This window comes from Neodiprion lecontei, chromosome 5 (assembly GCF_021901455.1).
Source record: "Neodiprion lecontei isolate iyNeoLeco1 chromosome 5, iyNeoLeco1.1, whole genome shotgun sequence".
Classification (NCBI taxonomy): domain Eukaryota; kingdom Metazoa; phylum Arthropoda; class Insecta; order Hymenoptera; family Diprionidae; genus Neodiprion; species Neodiprion lecontei.
In genome coordinates this window covers 30,938,424-30,966,124 of record NC_060264.1, presented here as the reverse complement: position 1 = coordinate 30,966,124, position 27,701 = coordinate 30,938,424, and the positions used below count along the sequence as shown (strand labels likewise).

At 39.9% G+C, this 27,701-nt stretch overlaps 1 protein-coding gene across 2 annotated transcripts in view; it reads right to left on the bottom strand.

Annotated features, from left to right (window-relative positions):
- LOC107221844 overlaps positions 1-27,701 on the bottom strand; it is a 110,668-nt gene that overhangs the window by 35,410 nt on the left and 47,557 nt on the right. For both annotated transcript variants that reach the window (XM_046740294.1, XM_046740295.1), the window contains one exon: positions 108-307. In XM_046740294.1, coding sequence (XP_046596250.1) covers positions 108-307 — 200 coding nt within the window. The remainder of the gene's footprint in view (positions 1-107; positions 308-27,701) is intronic.

Here is a 27,701-nt window from a genome sequence, read left to right as displayed (position 1 = left end):
ATAGGAAAAAAGTCACCCCCTTGCCGGCATTCTGCCAATTTTAACCAAGTCAAATTTTACATCCATTGACATTGTAATTACGGTAAACATGAAATCAGTGAACTCACGTCTACGGAAACTCCGATCGGGTGAAAGGTTTTCATCTGCGGATCGACCTCGGGCACGTATCGAAAGAACTCGTGTTCGCCCTTGTACCACTTTACCGAGTAGAGTTTGTTCCCGGGACTCAGCTTCCAATGGCAGGTGAAATCGACGGTGGATCCAACTTCGGCTTGGGGCGGGACGTTGACGCTGACTATGATGTCATCTGAAGATAAGAAGGAAAAATATATACTGATTGCGAGTCTGATTGTCAGTGTATAATAGCATGGGGAAAAGTGTTGGAGTGTTGCCGTTTCAGCGTAGCAGGGAAATTGGAAAGAGCCGACGAAGCGGCGAGAGAAACAAAAACTTTCCAACAAAGTTGTTTCCACGATAAAAAGGCTTGAAACCCTCGTCCGTCCGAGTCTGCAGCTTCTTCACTTTATTCAAGCTTAATTTATTTTAATTATATCATAATAATTATGAAGCTTTCAAGCATTAAAAGTACTCTCCAACCCAATCCAACCAATTAGCAAGACACTCTGTATTTTAAGTCATGCCAACAGATGCCTTCCTAATAGGATCTTAGGCGCGGGTTATACTTTGAATAGAAGCGGTCCGCGGTGTTGGACCTGATGCAGAAAAGGGACATCGTGTCCCGTCGAAAAAGGTTATATTCTTCTAGAGGAAAATTAATGTGGCGTTGGTGCAGTAAAAGTTCCACAAAACACCAATCAGATTAAACCCGTTTGAACCTTGATTACGAAACGCCAATCAGATTGTTACCCTTATTGCTTATGAACGCCATTTTGGTGACTAGTTGAATCACTATTTCCTGCTTTTAGGCGAACACTTTTTTAGTCGAAAACTCATTTGAAATACTTTTCTTTAGCTCTAGAACCTTCCATACTTCCAACGCGATGATCGCCGTTGCGGATACGCAACTTACTCGATGCCAGAGGTTCTACAGCGCAAATGTTCTACAGAATATATTCTACAGGAATATTTTTCCACAGTAGATTTTCCTACAGAAGGGAATTCGAGATTCACATCGGAAACAAACCTCCACGAATTATTCTACAGTAGAATGGTTCTACAGTAGAATGGTTCTACAGTAGAATGATTCTACAGGAAGGAATTCGACATTTGCATCAAAAATAATCCTCCACGAATTATTCTACAGTAGAATTATTCTACAGAATATTTTTCTACAAAACAGTTTTCTACAGAACAGGTTTATAGTTTTACACATCCAACAGAAAATAAAGCTATAGCTAATGACAACTACAGAAAAATATTCTGTAGAACGATTCTCCAGTATAATAATTAATACAGAATTATTTCTTATACTAATCTCGAACTCCTTTTTGTAGAAAAATATTCTGTAGAACAATTCTCTTGTAGAATAATCCATACGGGATTATTTCTGATGTGAATTTCAAATTCCTATCCGTAGGAAAATATTCTGTAGAACGTATGCTCTGTAGAGCTGATTTATGTAGAATCGAATCCCATTCGCGCTGCCGATTTGGCGCAGGCGCATTCGATAGATTTCTTGCGCCAGAAGCTCGCGTCGAAATGCAAACTGCATGCGGATAACGACGCGCGTCTGCGATTCACTGATCACGGAAAGTTCGATTCCGGTTTTATCTCGAGGGGGGGGGGCAGCGTCAAAGGTGATAAAATTTGATTTAGTATAATCAAGCCGATATTACATTGTGCGATAATAAAATGCGCGCGATAAACTAAACAGCATTAACTGCCTGTATAGAGTAGGTAATAACTACGGTGCATTTTTGTTTTTTGTGTTCGTGTTCAATACGGAATTTTGCAGAATTACCAACGGTTATCTGTACCTGAATACAAGCGTACTTTTGAAAAATACCCCCCCAAAGACGATTTTGTCGTAAGCTCATGGGCCGATAGCCCTTGATTATACCTTGTATTAGTTCAGGGTTATGATATAGTCTGGATTTCGTTTTTATCGATAAATGCGATCCGTCAAAGAATACTTACCGGCTTATCTCACCCGCTTAACATGCTCTACGAGCAATTTTAAGGACACGTTTGGCGTACAGGCTGAACAAAGAAAAAGCGATGAAATGAAAACGAAGTGATAGAACGAAGGCTACAGAGAAATCTGGCTGGGGTTGTTCGTGTTGAATTAAATTGAACCGATTTATGTATATAAACAAATTTGAAAAGCAGGAATTCTGAATAAATAAGCTCAATTGTTAATCATTCGAGAGTAATTACGTTACGGCATCAATTAACCGTGCCGTTCGTCCGATATTGATGAATCGCTGTTTATTTTTACCGTAAACGGATTCTCCGAATACCGGTTGAAACAAATTTATTCCCCAGCTCCTCGGTTAATCGCCACACCAAATCATTGTATATAATGCATACTCATAATAGGTTATGAATAATAATAAGCTTGCGCCTCAATCACGAAAACATATTAACATTATTAAATATTCATTTCAAAGAGATTTGCACGAAATTCATTCGCAAACGTAATAATACTTTTTATCCACCAAAATTGGACAAACAATGCGATCTTCGCATTGACGGCATTGTCTAATGGAGGAACAATGTGATTTTTTGCTCAAGTTCATTCGGAATCGAATTTTATCCTCACCCGAACAATTAGTGATTGTTATTTTTTTTTCTGTCGTCGTTTTGGTTCAACAATTATTTTCCCAGACTGTACACTACCAATACAATATACTTAGAGACGAAGGACCGCCTTTATGTGCTTCGCTTTCATCGTACAAGGTTATCCTCGAATAAAGTTTAAGGTTACGTAGAAGTTCTACCTTTACCGACCGAGCAAGTCCACCCGTTCGCTTCCTATATTAAATTAACAAAACAAAGGAAATGTGCATTTTTTATTTACGAAATTATCGCAATTCCTGATTCTCGTCAAATGTGGAAACTGTAAGACGGGTTGGATAATCGCACATTTTCACTTTTCTGAATTCAGCTACAAAAGCGCGATGCACCGTAGAAATTCGAACCCTTTCCGTCCATTTGTTTTCTTAATATAGGAAGAAAAGGGGGAGTTTACTCGGTCGGTAAAGGTAGGACTGCTGCACGACCTTAACATTACCGCTCGATACGACAACCGTTTCGATATTATGGCATTCGCGCAGGTTAGAATTGCAGATCGCTATTTTTTCCGGACCGTTTATTCCTCGTCCGTTATGGTCCAAGATTAACGAAGTATAAGTTCGATTTACGAAGAAGAATTCGAACCATTTCGCCAAAGTTGTGCAGAAAAAATAGCACCAAGATAACCCCTCATTTTTCCGAGCTCCTAAATAGCGAGACTTCATGTCCACTCATCTGCAACTTCCTTTCCTCTCTACGCTTTATACAATTCACACAAATCCTTATGCATGTATAATTCATGAATTTTTACCTCGCCCTGACATATGCAGAAGTAGATTGCAACTGGCTCAACGTGAATTCCATAAATTGCAATAAAAATCCTGTAAGGCGAGCCTTGGGAAATGCGTGCACAAGGTTTATTGAATTCAGTAAATATGACGGTGATGTATTTCTGTAATTCAAAGAAATCTCATCCGTTTCGATTGAAAAATTTATAATAATTTACTGAAATCACATTTACGTACCTAAATAAACAAAGTATCAAACAAATCCAGTATCGGCAATGATATTCAGGAAAAATTCAATCAATTGATACAAATTATGTACACATAAAAAAAGGATTTGTTGTATTTATTTTTTTTTTGGATTGAAAAAAATGTGATTCGGTAAATGCAATACCTTTTTTTTTTTTTTCTTTTCTTTTGATCATGTATATCTGATTCCTTTTCAAAGTCCTTCTACTTCTCATATTTTTCAATACTTCCTTAAAGGCTGAATCACGTGTAGATGTTCAGATATTTGTTAAATATTTCGCTGAAATAAGACTCAAACATTTGGAACGATATAAAAACGTCGAATCTTTCTAGTATCAATTTTTCTACAAGCTCGAAAAAAAATTCCTTGTTTTTTTTTTTTTTTTTTCACAATTTCCCCAGCCGAAACAAAGATCCCGAAATATGAGCCTAGTTTTTTTTTTTTTTTTTTACGATTCCGCGTGGAGTGAAAACCTTTCTTGAAAGGCGATTTTGCTTTTCTCGCGGTTGGAACAACGACGATGAGAAAAAAAAAAAAAACGAAATCCAGAGGCTGTTTTCCGACACGCGATTGCCCTTCCACCAGCCCCCCCCCCCCCTCTGCACAATACCGGCCAATATCGCCGTTGCAGCGGATAATGTTTAAGTTGAAAACGTTTGCATCCTTTTATTTTTGACTTTGGTTTTTATCGCCAGCGTTACGGAAAGAATTCCCCTGGCTTCGTGACGTGGATCGGTACCCATATCCGGGAGGCGAGGGTTTGGAGGGTAGAAATCGCAATCCCTCAAAACATACCTCGGAGAATCCGGCTCGCATTTGTCGTTCCCGAATGCCACTTATCATTCCGTGCGATCTCCACGGGCGTCGTTTGCCCGCTAAACTCTACCCCCCACCCCCACCCCCACCGCCACCCCCTCCCCCAGATATCTGAATTTAGTGGTTTTATCTCGGTGAAAGAATGTCGTAGTCACCGCTAGACCGCCTGCGCTCTCCCGGTTTTCCCCGGGACGCTAGGGAAGCTATTTATCCCCCATTTAACCTTCATCGTTCGAGAAGAATGTGCCCCTCCTACCCTTCTCCTCCTCCCCCCCCCCCCCCCCCCCCCGATTATTCCATTCCGAATCCTCGCCTTACCACAATCGGTTTAATTAATTTTCCCATAGAACCATGCGGTAATGCTCATTCTCCAATTACAGCAGTATGCGGCGGAGTGTTTTTAGTTTGTTTTTTTTTTCCTCTCTCTCTCTTTCATACCTACGCCGAAACTGCAGTATTGCCGCATTGCTGCAAAAACTGTCATTCGAGGGGGAAGTGTTTTGCAATATTTTTTTTTTTTCTCAGGCTACGGTAGCGAAATTTTGAAGAATCGGGCGATTGATTGGTAAGGGAATAAACGTTGCACGGAAAAAATGATGACGCGAAATTTTGATGAATTCGAAGGGAGAGAATTTGTTTATTTATTATTTATTAATTATCGTTGATTTCGCTAAATGCGCACATTTTAATTACAGCATATCAAGGATTCTTTCGATTATTTCAAATACTCGATGACGTATGTTTTCTAAAACAACAATATATGACGAAATCAAGGTTCAATTAACATCGAGTCCGAACTTGATTCAATTGAATACCAATGACAGAAAGTTTTGTCGTGTGTTTTTTTTTTTTTTTTTGTCGTTTGTTTATAAAACCGTTTATTCGAATAAAGCTAAAGTTCAATTTTTCTGATAAACTTCAACAAACATCACAAATATTACTGTCTCTTTTATTTTGACCCAAGAATCGTGTTATTCGTCCAATTTCATTAAAATACATACACGTTTCAATATTCGCCCACGGCATGTTTTAAAAAAAAAATAAATAAATAAACTAAGGAGCTTGCACAACATTACCGAAACTATACGAACGAAAAGGGTTGACGGTTTATATCGAGGTACCAAACCCAGCAACGAAAAATCGAGAGTGAGGAAAGGAGGTTAAAAAATAAAAATCGAAAAGTCGGGGTAAAAAAGTGAGGAGAAAAAAAGAAAAAAAAAAAAGAAAAAAAGAAGAAGAATTTATTCATAAAATAATAAATTAACGACCATTTACAGGAAACTTTACCTCGTTTCTCTCGGCTGAGGTAATTAGCAATTTAAAAACTTGGGCCGCCCCCAATTATCCCTCAATTTTTCTAGACCCAGAGCCGCATTAATTATCTCTAGCGGACTTAAATTACACCCTCGTTGCTGCTGACTCGGGAGAATTCTCCGAGTCACATTCTGTGTTTGCTCAAAAATGAGATGGCGGATATACGTGGGTATACTATATACACATATATATATATATATAAATATATACACGTGTACACGTATACGGTATATACATCGTATATATGGTATAATACACCCTGCAGACGTGTATACCTCTAAATGTACGCAAAGCTACTTTGCCGGGGGGCATAAAGATGGCGGTTGAGTAAACATCGAGGACCCGTAAGGCGGATCAATTTCATCAAAGATCAACTAGAAGCTGCAACGCCGGTATCTCGGAGAAATTTATACCGGTAATCAACTGATAAGGAAACCGGCGTCCGCCCGGCTTTTCCCCTCCTCCGCCAACCCCTTTATAAGACCGGTAAATACACAATAAATTCTCTCAACGTTAAAATTTTCTTTTTAACGTGATAAAAAAAAAAAAAAAATAAAAATAAAGAAAAGAAAAAGTAATTCGAGGAAAGAAGCTACCCCCGATCGCGTAGCCCCGCGTACGCATAAGCACTTCAATATAAAAGGTTTACACAGAGGAGGTGTAAGTAATTCTCAAGAAAATCAGATTGCCGATTTAAGGAAGAAACGCGGGGATGGAAAGAAGAGAGAGAGAGAGGGAGGGAGGGAGGGAGAGAGGGAGAGGGAAAGGGAGTGCAGATTGGTCCTGAAAGTCGAAGAAGTTTCGCCCAGTCGACAAACGTCAAGAAAATAGCTTGGATTCAAGGGTGCAAATGGAACCCGCAGATGTCTGAATCGAGAGTAGGGTAAGAGGGTAAAAAAATAACATCGTTTAAAAAGCCCCCCCCGGAAATGTTGTTATTAAAACTGTTGTAAGCTGCTTTGCCTACCGTTTGTAAGAATGTAGATTTCTGTATCAAAACAAAATCAGACAAATATTTTATGACATGTGTGAATGAAAATTGTGAGTATTTAGCTTATTTCTTATTTTTTAAATTTGATAGCAATGGCGGTAATTCATTCGTTCGTCCACTCGGTCATTCGCTCATATCGTATGTAAATTATCAATTAGAAAGTGTGTATTGTAAGATTGTAAATTCAATTCATTTCACTTTCGGTATAATTGTATGAATAAAACGTCTTTCTTTAGTTTAAATGGTATATCTATATGTAAATCATTTCAATTTAATTTAAATTGTCTTTGCTCTCTGTAATTTATTTGTAAAATACCTCTCGACGATTAATAGTTCACGTTGAAATTTTCACCTATTACGGCAGCTTAACTCGTTTATTCCTTTTAATGTTTCTCAATACATGATTTTCAAATGTCGACAGTTTCGCTTACGATTTCTAGAATGGTTTTCACATTGTCGAAGAAACGTTTAAATTTTTCAAGATCTCGCTTTACTTTCTATTTACTTTCTATTTCATGATCTCAATCATCATTCGCGTTGAAACTTTATATTAGAAAGTTATAACAGTTCTTAGTCACATTCGATTTTGACAAGACACGTTATTTGTTTTGATTTGAGGGGATGATATTTGAATCGTTACGCACTCTGTACGTAGCAAGTATAGAGTGGAATTACAACACTCGGAATTTGACCATTGAAACTGAAAATTCATGAATTTGAACCATTTTTTTTTTAAATGTTTTTACATCTGCTATAATTCTGACTCGTCGCTCGGCCGTTCAAACCTCAGAGTTCAGTCGCGACAAAAATCGTTTACAAAGATGATCTGAATTATAAGAAATTAAAACTACACGGGGAGATGTTTCAGGACATTGTAAAAGATCGTAAGATCAAAGCTGGTAGCTTGAAAGATGTGGTAGAATTTTTCAAAAAATGATCGACCCGTTAATCCATTCAGCTCATTGACGAGTTTGTAGGTCGAAATTTCCTTGGGCTGGCGAATTTAAGATACAAAAAACAAAAGCATCGTTATTCTGTCCTCCAACCTCACGATCATGACTTGACAAGACACGGAAATTCGTTGACACAGGGGATTCCCATTTCTGTTGAACACAGTTAGTTCGAATACCGTGCGTAAATCAAACGATGCACCTTCGCACAGTTTCGGAATAAAAACCAGAAAAGACGAATCTGTCACACGTTCCGTCCTCTCTGATTTTTCAAAAATCACCCAGGTCCCGTCAACAGGTGTAATTCAATGAAACTGCAATAAAACGGAGTGACATGTGTCACTGGAACGTTCAACGCGTTGCAAGACACGGTTGGCATTGCAGTTTCCGATAAAAGAAAAAAAGAAGAAACAACTTTTGGCATTGACGAGTGTCGACGCGATTCGGATGAACGACGAGGTCCCGGTAGCAATCTTACGGTTTGGGTTCAATCAGAGTCCTTTGAAGATGCCGTGAAACTTCCGTGAAACTCATTTCCTCGGGATCCAGTTTCTGGCGTGCAAGAAGCGTCACGGAGCGACGAAACTTGGGCTAAACTGACTAAAACTGACTGGAACTAAAGAAGTCTATTTCAAGGGGTCGAAGAAGGAGTCGATTCGTCATGTCACCCCATCTCCCCCCCCCCAACCCATTCATCCCCATTATCAAACGGGTCTGGAAAAGAGACAATTGGCTTTCTCCCTCGCCGATTCGGATCAGTTCCGTTTTCCAAAATCAATATGTCATTTCACCACCCGTTAAAACACACCCGGCTAATTCTCCCCTTCCATCCCGGGTTACCAACACACACATATCGTTCAGTATCGAACAAAGACCCTTTTCCTACCGTCCCTTTATCGGACAAGCATAAATATCACCAGTGACAAACCCACCGGAGTATTTCAACTGACCCGATGACCGTTCGAAATGCTTATTCAGAGTCCTGCCACCTCTTAATCCGATAATACGAGCCCATACACGCCACTAAATAATACTAATGTTAGGGATGAACGGCCTCGGTTCGACAATCGCGGTCTATATTTCCTTTCTCCATCTGGTGTTCAATCATAAAGTTAAAGTTAGATATACGTTACGGATGAATATATCTATACTTTTTGTCCGTTCCATTGTGGGACATGTTCGTTCACTGTGTATTAACGAAATAGAGTCCTTGCGTGCAACGCAACAACTTATGGGCCTTGTTGTGATAAGAAAGGCTGGGATAATTTTGTTGAAACGTAGAACGATTGATTTTTTTTCATTAAAATATCCGTACGACGGTGAAGAAATACTTTGTTCATGTTTCAATGTCCAAAACTCGACTCGAGTCAAGTTGTTGTTGAACGCGTGGGCTCAATAATTGTGTATTTGTATCTTGAGAAGAATAAAAATCGAAAATTGATAACGATGAGCGCGATTTCTAACGATTTTCCAGCTATTGAAACGAAGCGTTGATATTATAAATTTTTTTTTTTATATTTACAACATTTTATAACTTTCGGATTTTGAAAGAAATGTTTGTAGCTTACGAATTTAATAATCTGTTAAAAGACTCAACGCACGTAACAAATCTGATGTAAAGTGTCAAATTTTGACTAACCAACCTCTGAATGACGATGGACGTAAAAAAGAGAGTAAAAGAAAAAAAAAAAAAAATTATTCCACGTCCCTGGCTGCACGGTTATATAGTATCTGTTGTACACGCCTCAATGAGCATTTGAAAACCTGTCAATATTACGATGTCACGGCTTCGGTATGTAATTTCTCCCCTTTTATTAACCTGTGACCTGGTTCGACTTCCGTTAAACCGCTGGACATCGAATTGTCATTTTCGCGTGCATTTCATGCGGGCTAAAATTACAAGGAACGACGGATTTCCACTCCTCACAATCATCGTCATCGTCGTCCATGTACGCTGTCGGAAAACGGTGAATGTGTTCGTGGACTTTCAGAGCGACGTAACGACGGTTGGTCCAAGGGTTGAAACTATCCTGAACCGAACGACACTAGATCGGTAAAAGGAGTCGCAAGTTTCACATACTTTCCAACGATTGGAAGCTATCAATTTTTCGACGAACGATTTTCATGACAGTATCCCGGATTGTTTTCCAAGAAGTTTGATTGCCAGCTTGGAAAAAGATGGTTCCCCGTTCAACTTTATACTCCTAACGAAAGATGACAAGACAATTCGATAAAGTTGTACAGTGTTAGGTACGTCTAAAAGTAAGAACCTCCAGAGATTTCCTTCCGACTATGTACGACGATTTCTACGAGGACTGAGAGAAGACGCGTTACATCCTTGACAGTGTGCCGTATTGCGAATGTCGCGGGTACTTCCAAAGATCGAACACATTCATTCCGGTGAGAAAGTGGAGGTGGAGAAATCTTTAAAGTTCAGTATACCGGTGAAAACTCTACTCCGATCAGCAACCGAACAGCGAACGAACGTCTTTCCGCAATGGAAGAAGAAGAAGACGAAGAAGGATAACAACAATTAAACTTGTAAATTTTAAGTCAAACATCACCAACGGAATATGGAACGGCGGTAATCCTCTCGCTGTTTGCACAATGATAAACACGCATGTAAACACGTTGAGGAGATTGACGAACCTCTGTACAGCTTCCGGGAAGTTTGTAGGTTCAGCTTTGGGCAGGTTAGGTTCGGCTGGTTCAGGATCCGGGACGGCTTCAGTAGAGTTCGGTTGGGTTTGGCCAGCTTTCGGCCCGTTCCCGCGTCTCGCGATTCGCTCATAAAGCTCGCTCGGAATCCGTTCCGTTATGTTACGTATAGGAGTCTGTTTCGATGTAACATCAGGTAGCGTGTTACGCCAGCCCTTAGATAATTCAAGGCTAATACCCACAGACCGAAAGTTCACCGCACGTAGGGAACCCAAGCCATGGGAGTCTATGGTTTCTACTCCGAAACCGAGGCTAAGCTGGATGCTGCTGCAATAATGTGGCGTCGGTGAACTCGAACTATAATACTGTCGTAAATTTTACAACAGTTTGCTAATTTTTATATACCCTGTACACTCGAAAGTTTATTCAACTTGTCATGTTTGATGGGGGTTGGAAATGTTTTTGACGAAAGATTCTGGGAGGTCCGGGAACCGGGATAAATGATCCTAAAAACATTGGCGTCGCATCAGAAACACCGGAGTTTAATCAATTCTAACATCTCCAATTATAACAAAAGATTTTTTTATTCAATTGTCTAATGTATTTGCTTGTGACATTCGAATTTGCTGTCGTTTCTATCGTGTTCAACTTCATTGGCACAAATAACATTGGTAGATATTTCTTTATCAAACGATTTCTTCGGGCCATACTCTCATTCTCAAAAACATGAATTGATGTTCAGACCACTTATTTGTTGGATCAGAAATAAGAAGGAGGAATCTTTCCCCGTGTTTGGTAAAGTCAACAAATTCTATACCTGTACTCGTCGCCCTAATTACGACTCATGCACCGGGCAGCTGAGAAACTTTTCGAGCAGTGAAAGACATTTGAACGGTAAATGGGTAAGAGGAAGAGATGGGTAAAGTGGAGCCTGGAAAAGTTTGGAGGTTGGGTTGTCCAAAAAGTTTGTTTAAACAAATAAAATTAAATCGTTGGGGCATGCGATACGGCGAGTGGTCGTAGCGCAGCCACCCGATTGGTAAATCTCATCCGTAATCTGAAATCGGGGGGTGTCAGGGGAGGAAGGAAGCCGGATAAAAGCCGGATCGTTATCGAAAAAGATAAATGTCCCTCTCCCGGTGGCCGACGATAAGGACCGAGCCGTCGGATCACTCCGCCATAATTTTTGCGGGCTCCAAGGCAGGCAAGCAGCCAGTGAGAGAAGAACTTTCGGGACGTAAAATCCGCAGTCCGCCCATCAACTGCAGCCGAAACTCTAATGTCCTGACTACATCGGGGCAGCAAACAGCAGAGACACGCGGTTTTATTCTGCCTTCGAATTCGTTTCTCGTTATACACGCCTCGACGATGCTCACGATCGCGGAGGATCGAGTGGAAGCAACAAATCCATTGCGACCTAGCGAACGAACCGGAGAATCGAACAAAAAAACCTTGATTTATCGTTTATACTTATAATTTATCCGATACGTATCGAGAAGAAACTGCTAAGGTTGTCAGGTTGAGCGTTCGAATGCGCATGCGCGAGACTTGTCGTCATCTGTTAGCACAGGCTGGCCAACTTAAGGCCTCGCTGACCTGGCGTGTCATATATCATATAAAAATATATATATATATATATCTCGTGACGTCAGAAGCGGGGAAATTTTCTTGTCGAATCGTGCGAGTACCGGGGAATGAATCTGACTAGGATAAATTTTAAATCGTAGCTTGAATAAAAGTGCCAATAATGTTTATTATGACCGATGATGAAATAAATAAAAACACGTCACATCAAACATGGCCGATCGGGACTATCGACTTGTTGAATATTCACCGCTTCTACGATTTCAGGATTTCTTTCACATCCGACGGGGAGATAAAGACGTATAAAAGCACACATGTAATTCGGGTAAACCTGTTCCATCATTTAGCTTTTGGTAAATATGGCAGGAGATTCGACAAGGATATTTTTTAGATGACAGGAATCCGTTCGTGATTCGCAAGAAGTCTGTCTCGACTTGCGAGTGATTTCATTGGTCGGATCTAACGGAACAAGCGAATGAAATCAGCGGCGTCGATGCTTGTGACGTCACGAAATGGATATTTACAAGCCAAGTCAGCGACACTTTAAGCTTTCGATCGCGACTTACGGAGGTTATGTCAGTAACGCAAATTCTTCCGAGGTTAAGTAGTTTTTTAATAGTTGACGCAGTGATTCGGGAAGGTAGAGGAACACTTTTATTACCGACTAACTGACGGCTGACGATTGTTACGAGTCGTCGTAACAACGTAATTTCGATTCGCCACTTGACGCGAGAGAGTTTGAGATCTAACGCTCCGTTTCGAGTCAAGTTGGCACCCCTGCCTTGTGGAAGAAAATATTGGCGACAATATCATCTCGCCGTCCAATAGATTTCGATTGTTTCGCGCATGCGCAATCGGCCATTCCAAGTGATAACTTTCACCGTCTCATCTCGGTACGTCACGGTCAGATCATTGCGATGAAAATTCCTTTCCAAAGCGGTCTAAAGCCAATCTTCGAAATTATTCATGCAGCCATATTTTGCTTCGCGCAGAGTTTCGACAGTTTTGTTCTATATACGGTGCCGAAAATTTCCGCAGCATGGCAATTTGGCCCGTTGGCAAAGTGATCGGTATATATTACATTGCTTGTTCGTTAAGTCTCCTATTTACGAATTGTCAAATGGGAAGGGGTGCGAGTACCAACCCCTTTCTGGTTTATTATCAACCACCGTGAATTATTACACCGCCGTAGGCATAACAAATGAATGGGAGATTTATTGCGAGCTAGGAAAGCGAGAGAACGAACAACGGGAACCATTTGATTCAGCCTTGTACATAATGCGTACATATATATATATATATATATATATATGTATATAATATAATATAATGTAATATAATATACAACAACCATTAATTTTCACTGTGGCTTGCCGCGCTCGTTCTTTTCCTTGTAATTTTTCTATTTCTTTTCTTCCCTTCCATCGCAAGAACAGCGAAGTAGAAAAAACGAGAATAAAGGAAACCAGAAAAAAATGAAAAAAAAGGCAACAAAAAAGGCAGAGAAAAAAAGGAAAAAAAAAAAAAAAAAAATCTGCTAGGATTTATGTACGGTATCACGACATTATATAATAGTCGTGCCTCCCCTGCACGCTATACATTATAAATACCATGATAATATAATATGTGTGTAGTTCCTGTCTTTGTTAGACGATTAATAAAGCTCCGCATACATACTGCTGTTGTATAACGCACGAGGGCGTATCAGAGTGTTTTAAAAGCTCGATATTTAATGTGACGGAAGGTATAAAAGTAATTTGAAAGAAAGCCATATCCTATCTCGACGCGGTATTACGGTATACACGCATACATATGCATATATACGGTAACGCAGTCTGGTAAATTTTTTGTTTTTTTTTTTTTTTATTTCATTTTTTATACTTCTCCCCATTCACCGTTTCTCCCTTTCACTTTCACTCCCGGAATCTTCAATTTTATACATCAACCAAGTCGTTCTCGTTCTTACTAAAAATGAAGAGTTGTTTTACCGTCGCTGAAGTTAGAATAAAGAGCCTATACTCGTCCGCGTTTCCGCGAACATTTTTTTTGTTTTTTTTTTTTATTCTGCCACATCTTATACGCTATTCAAATATGCTGAGACTGTTGAACCGCAGCAGAGAGAAGTAGAAAGCGAGATAGATATATATAGAGAGAGAGAGAGAGAGAGCCTGGTAGCCCGGGGTTCCCCGATTTTTATGAAATGTCATTTTCATTGGAATGGAAATGGCCATAAGGTAGCTGCTCTGTTCTAGTTTCGTTCGCAGACGCGTGCAGATCGAGGGTTGTTACACATTTTGCCGAGGAGAATTTTTTTTTTTTTTCATATTTTTTTTTCGTACGGAGATCCAGAGAGGAGAGAAAGAGGGAGAGAGAGAGTGACGGGGGGGGGGGGGGGGGGGGGGGGGGGAGGCTCCGCATTTATTTTCGGCATGCCCTACTGGGACGTCATGAAAGTTTATGCCCCCATCAACGGACACAGCCTTGCAGAAACAGCTGAATACAGAGGGAACAATTGGCAGGGCATCACCCCGCCTAATAGTTAATATTTTTTTTACATCCGTCCAGCTTCACGGTATGTGAATTTCTCTCTCTCTCTCTCTCTCTCTCTCTCTGTCTCTCTTGCTCTCTTTATTCTCGTTTTAATGCCCATGTCCGGTATTTTCTTCTGTAATCACTTTTTCTCTGCGTATTGTTATTTATTTCTTTATTTTTTTTTTTCGTATGGTCTCTCTTCTTCTATTTCTGCACCGCTTATCGATGTCCTCGCACAGATTTTGTCGTCGGGAAAATTGTTGCTTTGTGAGAGACGGAAAGAAAAAAAAAGATGAGAACGACGTGATCCCGTTTGTTTGAATAATTTTTTCACCAATTTTTATTTCACGTGTTTTTCGAACAACTGGATAAGAGAAAAGCGGTGATAATGAATAAATACATTTTATTTATATACGTTCGTTAAAACGATCCTCATTTTTTGTGGACCGTTTCTTTCCGTTCTTCGCTTTCATTCTGTTTCTCTCTCTCTCTCTCTCTCTCTCTCTCGATTCTCGGTCATTTTTTATCATTCTTTTTTTTTCCCCTCACTCATCGTATTTCATTCTCTCGTACAAATTTTCGTCCATTGAACGTTACCGTGTTACATCATAATTCGTCATCGTAATAAAATTTAGTACGGGGTACAAACAAATATTATATATCCATATATCAACGAAATATATCGAAAGCATCGATACGTCTCTTGTTTTACGCTATTTTTCAATTCCCCCCCCCCCCCCCCCCCCCCCCCCCCCATCTAATAGAATTCGTTCGTTCAGTTAAACGGGCATCGATTCGCATACTTTAACCATTAAATCTGCGATTCGAATAGCGAGAAAAATGTCGCGCGAAAATACTGGCTCCGAGAAAAAATTTTGCGAAAATAATTCAAGAATGAAGTGAGAAGTGATGCGTTTTTTTTTTTTTTTCTTTTCTTCCCTTCCTTTCATTCTTTCAACGTTATTTTGCTTGAAAACTTGATCACGAGTTTGAAAAATGGGCGGGTGAGGAATTATATTAATCTTAGGAAACATTTGGATATGGATGAGAAGGTGGAGGATGAGGAGGAGGAGGAGGAGGAGGAGGAGGAGGAGGAGGAGGAGGAGGAGGAGGAGGAGGAGGAGGAGGAGGAGGAGGAGGAGGAGGAGGAGGATGAGGAGGATGAGGAGGAGGAGGAGGAGGAGGAGGAGGAGAAGGAGGAGGAGGAGGAGGAGGAGGAGGAGGAGGAGGAGGAGGAGGAGGATGAGGCGGAGGAGGAGGAGGAGGAGGAGGAGGCGTGAGAAGCCCGCAGCGCCGGCCGAATACCTTTGACGTATTAAATGTTGAATTATTGATCGCGTCAGAGTTCCCCGCGTCATTAATTTCAATCTATGTATTTCCCGAACGCTACATCTCGGTTGAATTTCTGAGCGGACGGCTGGTAGACGGATAGGTAGAAGGAATAAGGTGGAGGATCCGTAGGTACAAGGTAACAGGGGATAGGTACATTATACCCACTTGTCCAGGTTATACATCCACCCTCCGTCTCTCTCTCTCTCTCTCTCTCTCACTCTGTCTCTCTCTTTCTCTCTATCTGTCTCTCTCGACAACCTTATTCGCAACTCAGTAGCGTCGTGTTTGTTCCTTGGCAAGAAGAAGGGAGTAAATTTGTTACCTCGAGATTATCTGCAGGCAAAGTTTGAAAGAAAAGTATTGCGATAAAAGAAAGGTAAGAGAAAAATATATCACATACTTAAATATGCGTTTACATTCGAAAATAATCTGTCATTATTGTCTGGGTGCATTGACGATGATAGGTAAATCGTGTTGCCGGTGAAACGATTGGAAAAGATTTACTTTTTTTTTTTTTTGCCAGAGGATCGAACGATTTTGGCGTCGAGCTTTAAAGCTTACGTGACGTGAGTCGTTTCTTGAAACGAAAATCGTCGAGGGTTAAAAAGAGCATCTCTATTTTACGTCGGATAATAAATTTTCTTGCACGGAAAGTTATTTACAAAAAATTCAGGATGTAATAAAGGTGTCGCAAGTAGAAATTCATTTTCAAGTCAACTTTGAATAGCTGATATATATATATATATTGATAGGGGAAGGTTCGCGAAGGTAACGATTTTTTTTTTTTTTTTCGTCGGCACAGAATTGCGGTGTTTGAAAACTTCGTTTTTCGAGTAAAATCAGTTGCGTGGTTTAACAATGACAGACAAATTTTTCAAATTTCGAAACCTTAAATAAGGACAAAACTGTAGTAATTTTGAATTGTAACCATTGATGGTTGATTAAAAAATCAAGCGCCTGTTAAAAATCGTCATTTCTCGCTACACGAATAAGGAATAGTCAAAAAATATGTTTACAGATGGATATATCGATCGTGGAGCCCAAAATCAATAATACATTATCGAATTGTGTGTCTGCAACGAGAGGGAAAGGATTTTATTTGAATATAAAATTTACTAGGCGTAAGCGAAAAATTCTTTACCATATTTAACTCGTCTCAAGGTTTTTTTCAAAACGTGTAAATGTTTTTTTTCCAAAACAAGAGAAAATTTTCAATCAGGTAATTCGTATATGCGAGCGGATACTTTTTTCGAATCGCACCGAAGTGGAGGAAACGGCGTGCAGTGACTGCATAACCGAAACTGAAATCCGGATATATCGATAAGTCGCGTATCGGGGTTGCAGAAAAATTGGCAATTCCAGGCGCGGAGGCGAGCAATGCTTGAGCACATTGATTCGCGGACGTGTGTATGCATGCATAGACGGTGTAATATTCCGCGACGTTATACGTGTGTACATATATATGTATATGCACGTAGAGGATGATATATACACAGGTTGTACCCGGGTGATATTCCGGCGCCTTTGGTCGGAGGATGGAGGAGAGTGTGAGCCAATCTCGAGGACGATACATTACGGGGTAAGATATTTTCAACAGTTTCCAATACAGCATGCTCGTGCATCGGGGAATATCCGGAGAAACCAAGAAAGAAAGGAAGGAAGGGAAGGAAGGAAGAAAAGAGACAATTTCCGCGCTCACTCGGAACTGAAACGTGTGTCAATACAGGTGAGTAATCGCACAAAACGGGTACGAATCGAAGTTAAGACAGACCATTGCACGGAATGGTTAAAACTCGGAACAGTCGAGATTCCGAACGGTCACAGTTCCAAATGATCAAAATATGGAATGCTTGAAAGTTCCGAATAAGCAAAAATACGAATGGTCGCAATTTCGAATTGGCTAAACACCGTGTGGTCATAATTTTGAACGATTACAATTTCGAATTGTCAACGTTCCGTATGGCCATAATTTTGAATGGTCGCAATTCCGAATGATTAAAACGAGAAATGGTCACAATTCCGAATGGTTGAAACGCCGAATAGTCACAATTCCAAATTGTCAAAACACCCATAATTTTGTATGGTCACAATTCTGAATGGTTAAAACGCAGAATGGTTACAATCCGAAATTGTCAACACATCGTATGGCCATAATTCCGAATGGTTAAAATGACGAATAGACACAATTTCGAATTGTCAAAACAACGTATGGCCAAAATTTTGAATGGTCGCAATTCTGAATGGTTAAAACGCAGAATGATTACGATCCGGAATTGTCAACACACCGTATGGCCACAATTCCGAATGTTTGAAATGCCGAATAGCCGCAATTCCAAATTGTCAAAACACCCATAATTTTGTATGGTCCCAATTCTGAATGGTTAAAACGCAGAATGGTTACAACCCGAAATTGTCGACACATCGTATGGCCATAATTCCGAATGTTTGAAACGCCGAACAGTCGCAATTCCAAATTGTCAAAACACCCATAATTTTGTATGGTCCCAATTCTGAATGGTTAAAACGCAGAATGGTTACAATCCGAAATTGTCGACACATCGTATGGCCATAATTCCGAATGGTTAAAATGGCGAGTAGACACAATTTCGAATTGTCAAAACACCGTATGGTCATAATTCCGAATAATTGAAACACCTGACTGTCACAATTCCGAATTGTCGAAACACCGAATGGCCATAATTCCGAATGGTCGAAACACCGAATGGTTCAGATTTCGATTAATCAAAATTCTCAAAATTACCAACATTGCACACACGGCGCGAAGCGTTCATCGGGTGTATGAAGTCTGGTAACCTCCGATGTTACGACCATTTGGGACTCAGGCCGCAAGGTGTTAATTTTGATCAATCGAAACGTTGAGCAACGCTTTTAAAAACCTATAAAAACCTAGCGCTCGAAGGGGATCCGCAGGTGAGCGGGATTGGCGTTCCACCCGACCTCCGGGATTTCACAGATAAGACCAACGTTTTCCCGGACGAACGAACGTCGAGGATCCAACAACAGGGTTCGAGGATCACGGGGATTCCTTCGAAGGTAAACAGAGAATCTCAGATAAAGGGGCAAAATGGTGAAGGCCTCCTCCACCCTTTCGCTATCTCACCCTTCTCCACCGTATAACGTATAATAATTTAAACCATATCCTGCAACGTAGTATAACAGGATGTACCAAGAAATGTTGACCGGGATTATCATGCCCGAGTTGCGCTAGCCGGCTTAACCCGTAAGCTACCTAAGGAGATCAAAATTACTCTGTACCTGAGATTCTCCGCAGCTGGAGTCCCAGTTTTCACGTTATTTTACAACACGGGATCTGCACTTTTAGCTTGACCTGTTGTTGTTGTTTTCTTTTTTTTTTTTTTTTTTTATAATGAACCCAAAAAAGAAAACGAAGCATCCTTATCCAAATTTTTGTTTATAATTTCACTGTGTTATATTTTTGGAAAGATCTTCGTAGCTTGCGAATATAAAATAATTCGACTCGTAACAGTCACGAGCAATTATCTCGTAATGAAATTGATAAATAGCAAAGATATTTTAATTTTTTTTTTTTTTTTCTTTACCACTACCGAGAAACATTTTCTTATCACCGTGCAGAATACGAATAAAGTTTCTTCTGTAAGGAAAAAAAAAAAAAATAAATAAAATTCTGTTCTTCCATCAACTTGTTTCGAATATACAGTCACTCGCATAACAATTCCAAGAATCAATTGGGCGAAGTGTTTTTATTAGATTTGATTTTGATTTTCCCGGTAATTATATCGGATAAAATTAAAAGAATCGAAACCAATGTACATTTATAAAACAGAGCTGAATTTTAACGACTTACAAGTCGTATTCCTCGAAGCGATAAAAGTTGTTGGTCACGAATTCGAATGAAAACGAAAGTTCAGTTGTTGCAATGTCAAAACTTCGCAACGATCATACAATGCGCGCTGATCTCGCTTCTTCTTCATCTTTTTTCTTTTTTTTTTTTTCGTTTTTTTTTTTTTTTTTTTTTTGTTTCCTCTACAAAAATCGTATATTTCCATGAAATCAAATCCAAACTGTGACTCGAGCCAAGTTCCACGAACCGACGTTAAATTGGACGAGCAGAGACGGGTGTGCCTTATTTTTTTTTTTTTTTTTTTTTTATTCGTCTCTCCACGGAGGGTTAAAAGCCTTCTGAGAAAAAGTTTATCGCCACTGGCTGATAAGTCTGGGCTTGCTCCCAAGGCTTCTGGCTCGGCGGCTTAATAATTTTTTATTTCGAAACGATAGAAGAAATCCGGGGATCCGGGCAAAAAAAAAACGAATCTCTGCTAGATCCACGGCACGAAATATCTTTGCCGTTGAAGCGTTTCTGTGTTTTTTTTTTTTCTTTCTTCTACTTCCATCCAGCATGTCCGAGGACAGAGTAGCATTACAGTCGTTTAGATACGTCAAACATTTGTCTTGCGAAATTAATGTTCCACTCGACGAATCCCGATATTCTTCCGATTCCGTCCGTCTCCCCGCGCAGCGTGTATCGCCTTTGGAAAATGTCAACGCAATGTTATTCTCCGACACGCTTTCTCACTTCGTTTCCCCGCATTTACAACCCAAGGAAAATCCCACGTTTCGAGAAAATCACCTGCAACAGTTGTGTCACGCTGCTTTCATCGCGATGCGCGTTTACTGCATTTTACACGCGTGAAAATATACCGAAGAATGGAGAACGGAAATTGCTTTCAAATGTACCGCGAACACCCGCTGCACCATACATATAGATATACGTATGTACGTACATGCACAATACAATTTGACGTTAGTGTACAAGCTATATATACATGTGTGTGTGTGTGTGTGTGTGTGTGTGTGTGTAATACATACATATACACATGGCGAAAAGTAGAAAGAATTTCACAGCTGGTTGGAGAATGTTTGTCGTGCAAGGTGTTGTGCGATTGATTTTTTTTTATTTCTTTTTTTTTTTTTTTTGTTTCTACTCCTTTTTTCTTGTTCTCTCTTTTTTCAACGCAGTAACGCTTTAAAGCCGAAACGAAGTAGGATTTTTCCGATAACACGAGTATAAAAACCCGTCCAGTCGTTTCTAACACGCCTCAAGTTCTTTGATTTATTTGACATTTGTTTGTTTGTCATTTATTTTTTTTTTTTGTATTTCACCATTCTTCTCTCCACCTTCCGTATTCCTCGGTTCAAATTACATTCTCTCTCTATCCCCACTTTCTTCGCCGTTCGCTCTTTTTCTTCGTCAAGCTCGTAAATCACACTTACTTGTCCAGATATATGCCATACCGTCCTACGGTTTCTGGCTAGCAGGTCCGTTCTTGTGATATAGTAAAAATTCCCCTTTGTTCTTTGAATCTACGATCAGCATGCATTTATGTAATATATATATATATAACGTATACTATATAGTATATAATACGGTCGCAGGGGTCAAAGTTGGTTATATGTTCTAAAATATTTTCACGCGAGCAAGACGAGCGATTAATCATTCATATTTTCTTCGCACCTTTTCTTTCTACCTCGTTAATTTCTTCTTTTTTTTTTTTACCCTTTTCCACTCCGGTGTAATCGAAGAATATGTTGTTAAAAAACAAGACCCGCTTTGGTTACGAGTTGCAAAAAAAAACAAAAAAAAAAAAACACACTCGTCGCGATCGGCAAGTGTAGGCGCCAATTTTCGGAAATAGAATTTTAAGCCCCTCCGCTGATGAACAAACAATTGTTATTACACGCAACGTGACGGAAATCCGTAGGTTTATAATTTCATTAAAGCGAAGTATATATCTCTCTCTCTCCAGGTTATTAAACCTGTGTCTGAGATATTCAAAGTTGCACACGAATTGAGAGAGAGAGAGAGAGATGAGGATCTCATCATTAGGTCAGCACGTGATTCGGCAGACGAAGCCTTCTGTTACCCGGCATGCTACGCGGCGACGGCTTTGGCGGTTTATTCAAAGTAGGAATTGAATCAAGGGTAATAATTCTCCTTGGTACGTTCCGTGCCAATGCCCGAAGGTAACAACTTACGTACGTATGTTACCAACGCAATCTAGAATCCCCCGTTTTCTTTGATGTTACATCAAGAGTACAGCTGAGCGTTAGGTATTGTATAGAAATGGAGGTTAGTTAGACGTAGGGAAGTGAGAATCGCGTAACAACTTCGCTTCGCCATCCTTTCATTACCGCGAAATTGATCGTCAAATTCGTCAGGGTTGAACCAACGCGACACGTTGATCGATACGCCACATAAATCCATACTTTTTTAACAACGTTAAGAAGACAGAAGGTGAAAGCGATTGAAATTATAAACGAAAGTTTATATAGAAAGTTGCTTCCTTTCATGCTTTCCTAAAAATTCCTTTCACCAAAAGTTAACTAGCTTACAATTGGTTGGATTTCAATCTATCACAGCTAATTTGAGCGAGAGGATTATTTTTTACAAAATTTAATCGGACACTTATTTTTCATCATTTTGGCACGGTTGAATATTTCAAGAAAAAGAATATCGATATCCCTACAAGCTCCGTTTCTGTACAACTTCTGGTACTTTTTACTTTGAGAAAGAGATCTTCGTAGCTTATAAATACGGTAATTTGAAAAATACTCATTCACCGATAACCGCGTAATAAAATGATTAATAAGTTATAAGGATTTTTGGTGAACCAACCTCCTCAAGTCGGTACCAGCAGGTCTCGTGCAGTGACCAGCAAACCGTCCTGGAAACGAGGATGTATATTCTCCGTCGGGACACATTCTCCGGCACAGCCGACTCCTGCCACTGAGGCAGTTACGGAATGCGTTAATCACTCTTCATGCACGTCACCGCGAACAACATCCACCAGAGAGTGTCGCGTGGTTACAGGAAAGAGAACGAGAACAAAAAAAAAAAAGAAAAAAGAAAAACAACCAACTACCTCCTCCCACTCATCAATTTCTACGTTATTCACAAGTTCAAAAATTTCACGCACACAGAATTCAAATCATATCATAAAATTTCACGAGTATTTCGGACTAGATCTTAAGGGTGTTCAACCCCCGCGCAGAGTGACGAGTTTCGCTTGTGCGAACGGTGAAGATCAATTAGGATTGATATAAACCGATGCAATCACCAAATCGTCCCGATGACGAATGATGCTAGTCATTGACGCAGGAGTGCTGAGTAAGGGATGCGAGTCTGTATTCGTTGACTCGAATGTCCGTTGCGAATAGGAGGAGAAGGAGAAGTGGGTGGGGTTCCTCTGCCGACCATTTGCACGACCCTGGAGCGGTCCCGAGGGTGTCGTAGGCTCCGTACCGTTATCTGGTGCCGGGAGTGATCCTGGCCTGAGCAGAGGATCGCCCTGGAATACATACGTAACCCGAGTTCCGCTTCAGAATTTTTTTTGGCATTGCAGAACGAAGCGGGGAGAAGAGAGGAGCATTATGGGTAAAATTTCTTTTTTTTTTTTTTTTGTTTTTACAGTCACGAAAAAGTTCCGATAAAATGGTTGTCGTTGCAGTAGCGATTTAAATATTCTCAAAGTTACAGGAACATGCGGTGCAATTGTTGACTATTTAGTTTGAACATAGTTGTCGATACTGTATTGTTCGGAAACTTGACGTACCGATTGCGACCGACTCACTTCGCATACGGTAAATAATCGAACTCTATTGGTCGGTAAGATTTTCGTCCGCAAGACAGGGGTGCCAACTTGACTCGAAACGGGGAGTGAGGCGTGAAAAACTCTCCCGCGTGAAGCGTTGAATTGAAATTATGTCGTTACGATGACACGTGTCAGTCATGACAGTTAGTTTAATAATAAAAGTTTGTCCATCCTTTCCTAATCTCTACACCGACTATTTGAGATCTGTTAAATTTGAAAAAAACTTACTTTATCCGCATAACCTGCAAACCGTGTTCGATAGCTGAAACTTGGCCCTGTGAAGCATACATTTTCCCGTGCAGTCAAATTCCTTGAAACCGGATATATAAGAGTTCTCGATGTCACTGATTTAAAAAATTAGGTGAGATGTGAGAAATTTTCAAAATTCAAAATGGCGGATCTAATATGGCAGAACTAATATGGCGGACTGAAAATGTGAAAGTGATCGGAGTGACTCAAAAATGCACACTCGGGGGCTTTTCGGGTCACCAAATGGGATTAGATCCACCATTTTGAATTTCACAATTCTGATGCCGGATTCGTTTTCAGCAACCTCGAAAATCCTCGAGTAATAAATTTCGAACGAATCGGATCAATTTTTATATTTACACTCCGCCACATTGGATTCACTATTTGGAATTTTGAAATTTTAACGTTGGATTTGTTTTTAGCGGTCCCAAATAACCAATAAAGATTACCGAGCTTCACTTTTTTAGTCCTCATAACATTCCCATAATTAAATTTATTCTGTGAAAACAGGTATTTTCAACACTTTGCTTATCTATAGGACTCACTGTATTCGCGGAATCGCCATAATCCTTCTTAAAATATCAATATTGCCATCTTATATGCCCAATTGAGCAAAAAAAAAACACCGAGAGGGATATGTCAAAAATTGAATGTAAATCTTGAACAACCGATTCAAAAACGGTGTCTCGTTATACATGAGACGCTGTGCCGCGAAGCGTTAAGGTGGCAAGCCTGCATTAAAGTCCCAACGAATCTGGCGCATGCGCAGTGGGATTTTGAATCTGCCACAAGTTCCATCGTTCCCTCTCGTTGCATGGTAACCGCAAGCAGAAATTTAATTCGTTGAGAGAACAGCATACGCCGTGACCGGAAAACGGACAGAAGCGTTGCAGCATTAGGCAAGTTTATGCCGTTTCATATGGAGCGGAATGAGAGGAGAGAGGGAACGAATTGTTGCAGGGTAGGTGGGTAACTCAGCAGGGCGCATACGTAGGGGAAATGCCTGAACCGGCCACAAGGCAACTTCGAGCGCTTAGCCGAAGCGATTCATGAGGGCAAAGGTAGGAGGATCTACGCCGGGATGAACGCTTACTGAAAACTATTTCCCTTAGCAGGGAGTGCGGAGAGAATGAATTGGCCCAGTTTTACCCTCTCTCCAAACCAGCGAGCCGAAGCTCTCACCGCCTCGGCTGAAGGCCGGAGTTTCACCTCCGTACCTACTGCAGGGAGGAACTAAGGACGAATGAGTTAACGCTTCGTTCCTACGGTGTATGTGTACCTTCCTACCTGCCAACCCTCCGAGGAGGAGGCATTGTTTGCTATAATTACAAGATGAGCGGTAATGCTTTCTGACCAAGTTTCCACTTTCGACAAAACACCGCCGACCAAAGTTTCCTCGACGTCATTGCGCCTGTCTCGGATATGCGCTAGATAGTTACAACGTCCCGATATATTTTCGACACCCTCTTCCAATTATTTCAGTTCAAGCTCATCCCGTTGCGGCTAGCAATCGGGGTTGTTTCATTTTTTAATTCGTTTCTGCAGAAACGGGGTTGAGTTTTTTTTTTTTTTTTTTCACATTACGTACAGTCGGCTCAAAAATACGTCGAAAGAAGAATAGGAATAGAAAAATTCTCAACTTTGAACACCATATCATTAACAATGTCGGAGAAATCATATCGATCTACTAGATTTTCACTATACTTTTTAGGATCGTCCGATTTTGAATACACTTTAATAAGGGAGTACTCTGGTCTAGAAATATTTTTTTTCGCATATTATCATAGCTTCATCTTTACAGAATATTTTGGCTCGAAGCCGATGTCGAATTTCCAAAAATTGAAAAAGTTATGAGCACTTGAGTGAAACATTGTACAACCGCTCGGTGTACGCCTCAATAGATTTATTAATTTCAAAGCTAGAAAGGTCGGCTAGTAAGGAAGCTGCGAATGTGGCGGAAGGCCTTCTATATGTCCCGGAAATCGCTGATCAATGGTGGAAAAAAAAACAAAAAAACCAAGTACAGAACTTTGAACTCATCATCTTTAAATGCGTTCATGTCAAAACTATATTTTTCGATCTGTTTGACGCAAGATCTCGAGTTCTATCGAACCGATTGACTTAAAGTTTGGTATGAATCTTCAGTATACCTCCCTCTGTAGTTCCTGCCACGGATTGGCATTGCGAAATTATTATTAAAAATATTTTAAAAAATTTTAAAACATGGAAAAAAATTAATACTTCCTTCAAACAGTAACCATTTTATTTCTTCTTAATTTTGTTTTCTCTTCTTGGTACAGGCTGTAGCGATATTCTTACCAATCAAGAAAGTTCGTTGTTTTTTTTTTTTTTTTTTTTATTAAAGATGAACGAGAGCATTGGAATCGTTTCAACCACCTAAACTGGTTTTTGTTTTTTTTGTCACAGCCGTATTGAGCGGCCCATAGCTTTTTCAATTTCCATTTTTATATCACAAAAATTTAACTGCAAGATCTGTAAGCACCAATAAAAATTTTGTGAAAAAATTGATGGTAAAAATACTTTTACTGGTTTTTTTTTTTTTTTTTTTTTTAATATCAAGCCCGAAAAAACGCCCGAAATCCAAACCCCTGGACCAGAATACCACCTTTTAAATTGTCTGAGACAGATTATTTTTTTACCACGTTTGTGGTTAAACCAACTTCTTGACCCGGCTGTACATACCGTGCATTCTTAATTCCGTTTTATCATGCCCAGCCAACAGCATGAGAACGTCGTCGATTTATGCACTGGGTTGAACTCGTGCCCATTAGTTGTTTTTTTTTCATCGAAAATAGAGAAAGAAGGAAAAAGTAAAGAGAAAAAAGGAAACACAGTTCTGCACCGTTAACGCATATAATAATTATGCGAAACGAGGTGAGCCGGATTAATTATCGCGACGGTTTTCACAAAATTCGATTTGAATATTGCATTATATATACACAGCCCGTTGAAAATGTCTACCGTTTAATAATTAAAAGGTACACGTACTATGTGTGTACAAAGATTAATCCAACGAATAACGAACGTAATAATGAAAATTTGTCGAACGGTAGCATTCATAGTACATACCATACGGTACCTACGTAATATAATGTAAACATTTGATTGGCAGGACGAGAAGACAATTATTGATGGTCAGAAATAATTCGCATTCCTGAGGGAAAATGGATGTAAAAATTATGACAATTTTCCCGGGCCCAACGCATAATGAACAGCAGAAATTTCGCTACTTTCGCAACGATCAGCGAAACAAAGGAATTCGTACTTTTCTTAGCGGAGTCTGAAACTTTCCATTGTCCATTTTCTCACAACCGAGAGTGGATGGTAATTAAAAATGACAGAGAGAGAGGGGCGAGGGGCTTTTACACACGCAACGGTGCGGCAACTTTGACAAGTAGATGCGCATGAATGCGGCAAAAAATGTCAGTAACGAGAAAATGACGGTTTGGATGGCTGTAAAATGCCGTCAAAAAATTCGGGACAACTCTAGTAAAGCTCCGATCTGGACAAAAAGTTTGATATTTCGGCAAGAAAAAACAACAATGACGCAAACGTCAGAGCCAGGTGGCATTTTAAAGCAGAAATCACCAGCTTTAAGGTAAGTCTACCAGTTATTGGCACGTTTAGACCCAATTATCGAAGTTTTTATTTTCCAAAATTATAAACTTGAGGCACAAATTGTGAACTTTTCGATGACTAGAACTAATTGCTAGAGAGTAAGAATCTACAAATTTATTTTTAGGTAATTTTAAAACTAAATGTCAGACAGATAAAACCAAAAAAGTCAATAATTGGGACCGGGTCAATAACTCGTAGACTTACCTTGAAACAGGTTTATGTTTTTTCAATTTTTGTCCGAAATATCAAACTTCT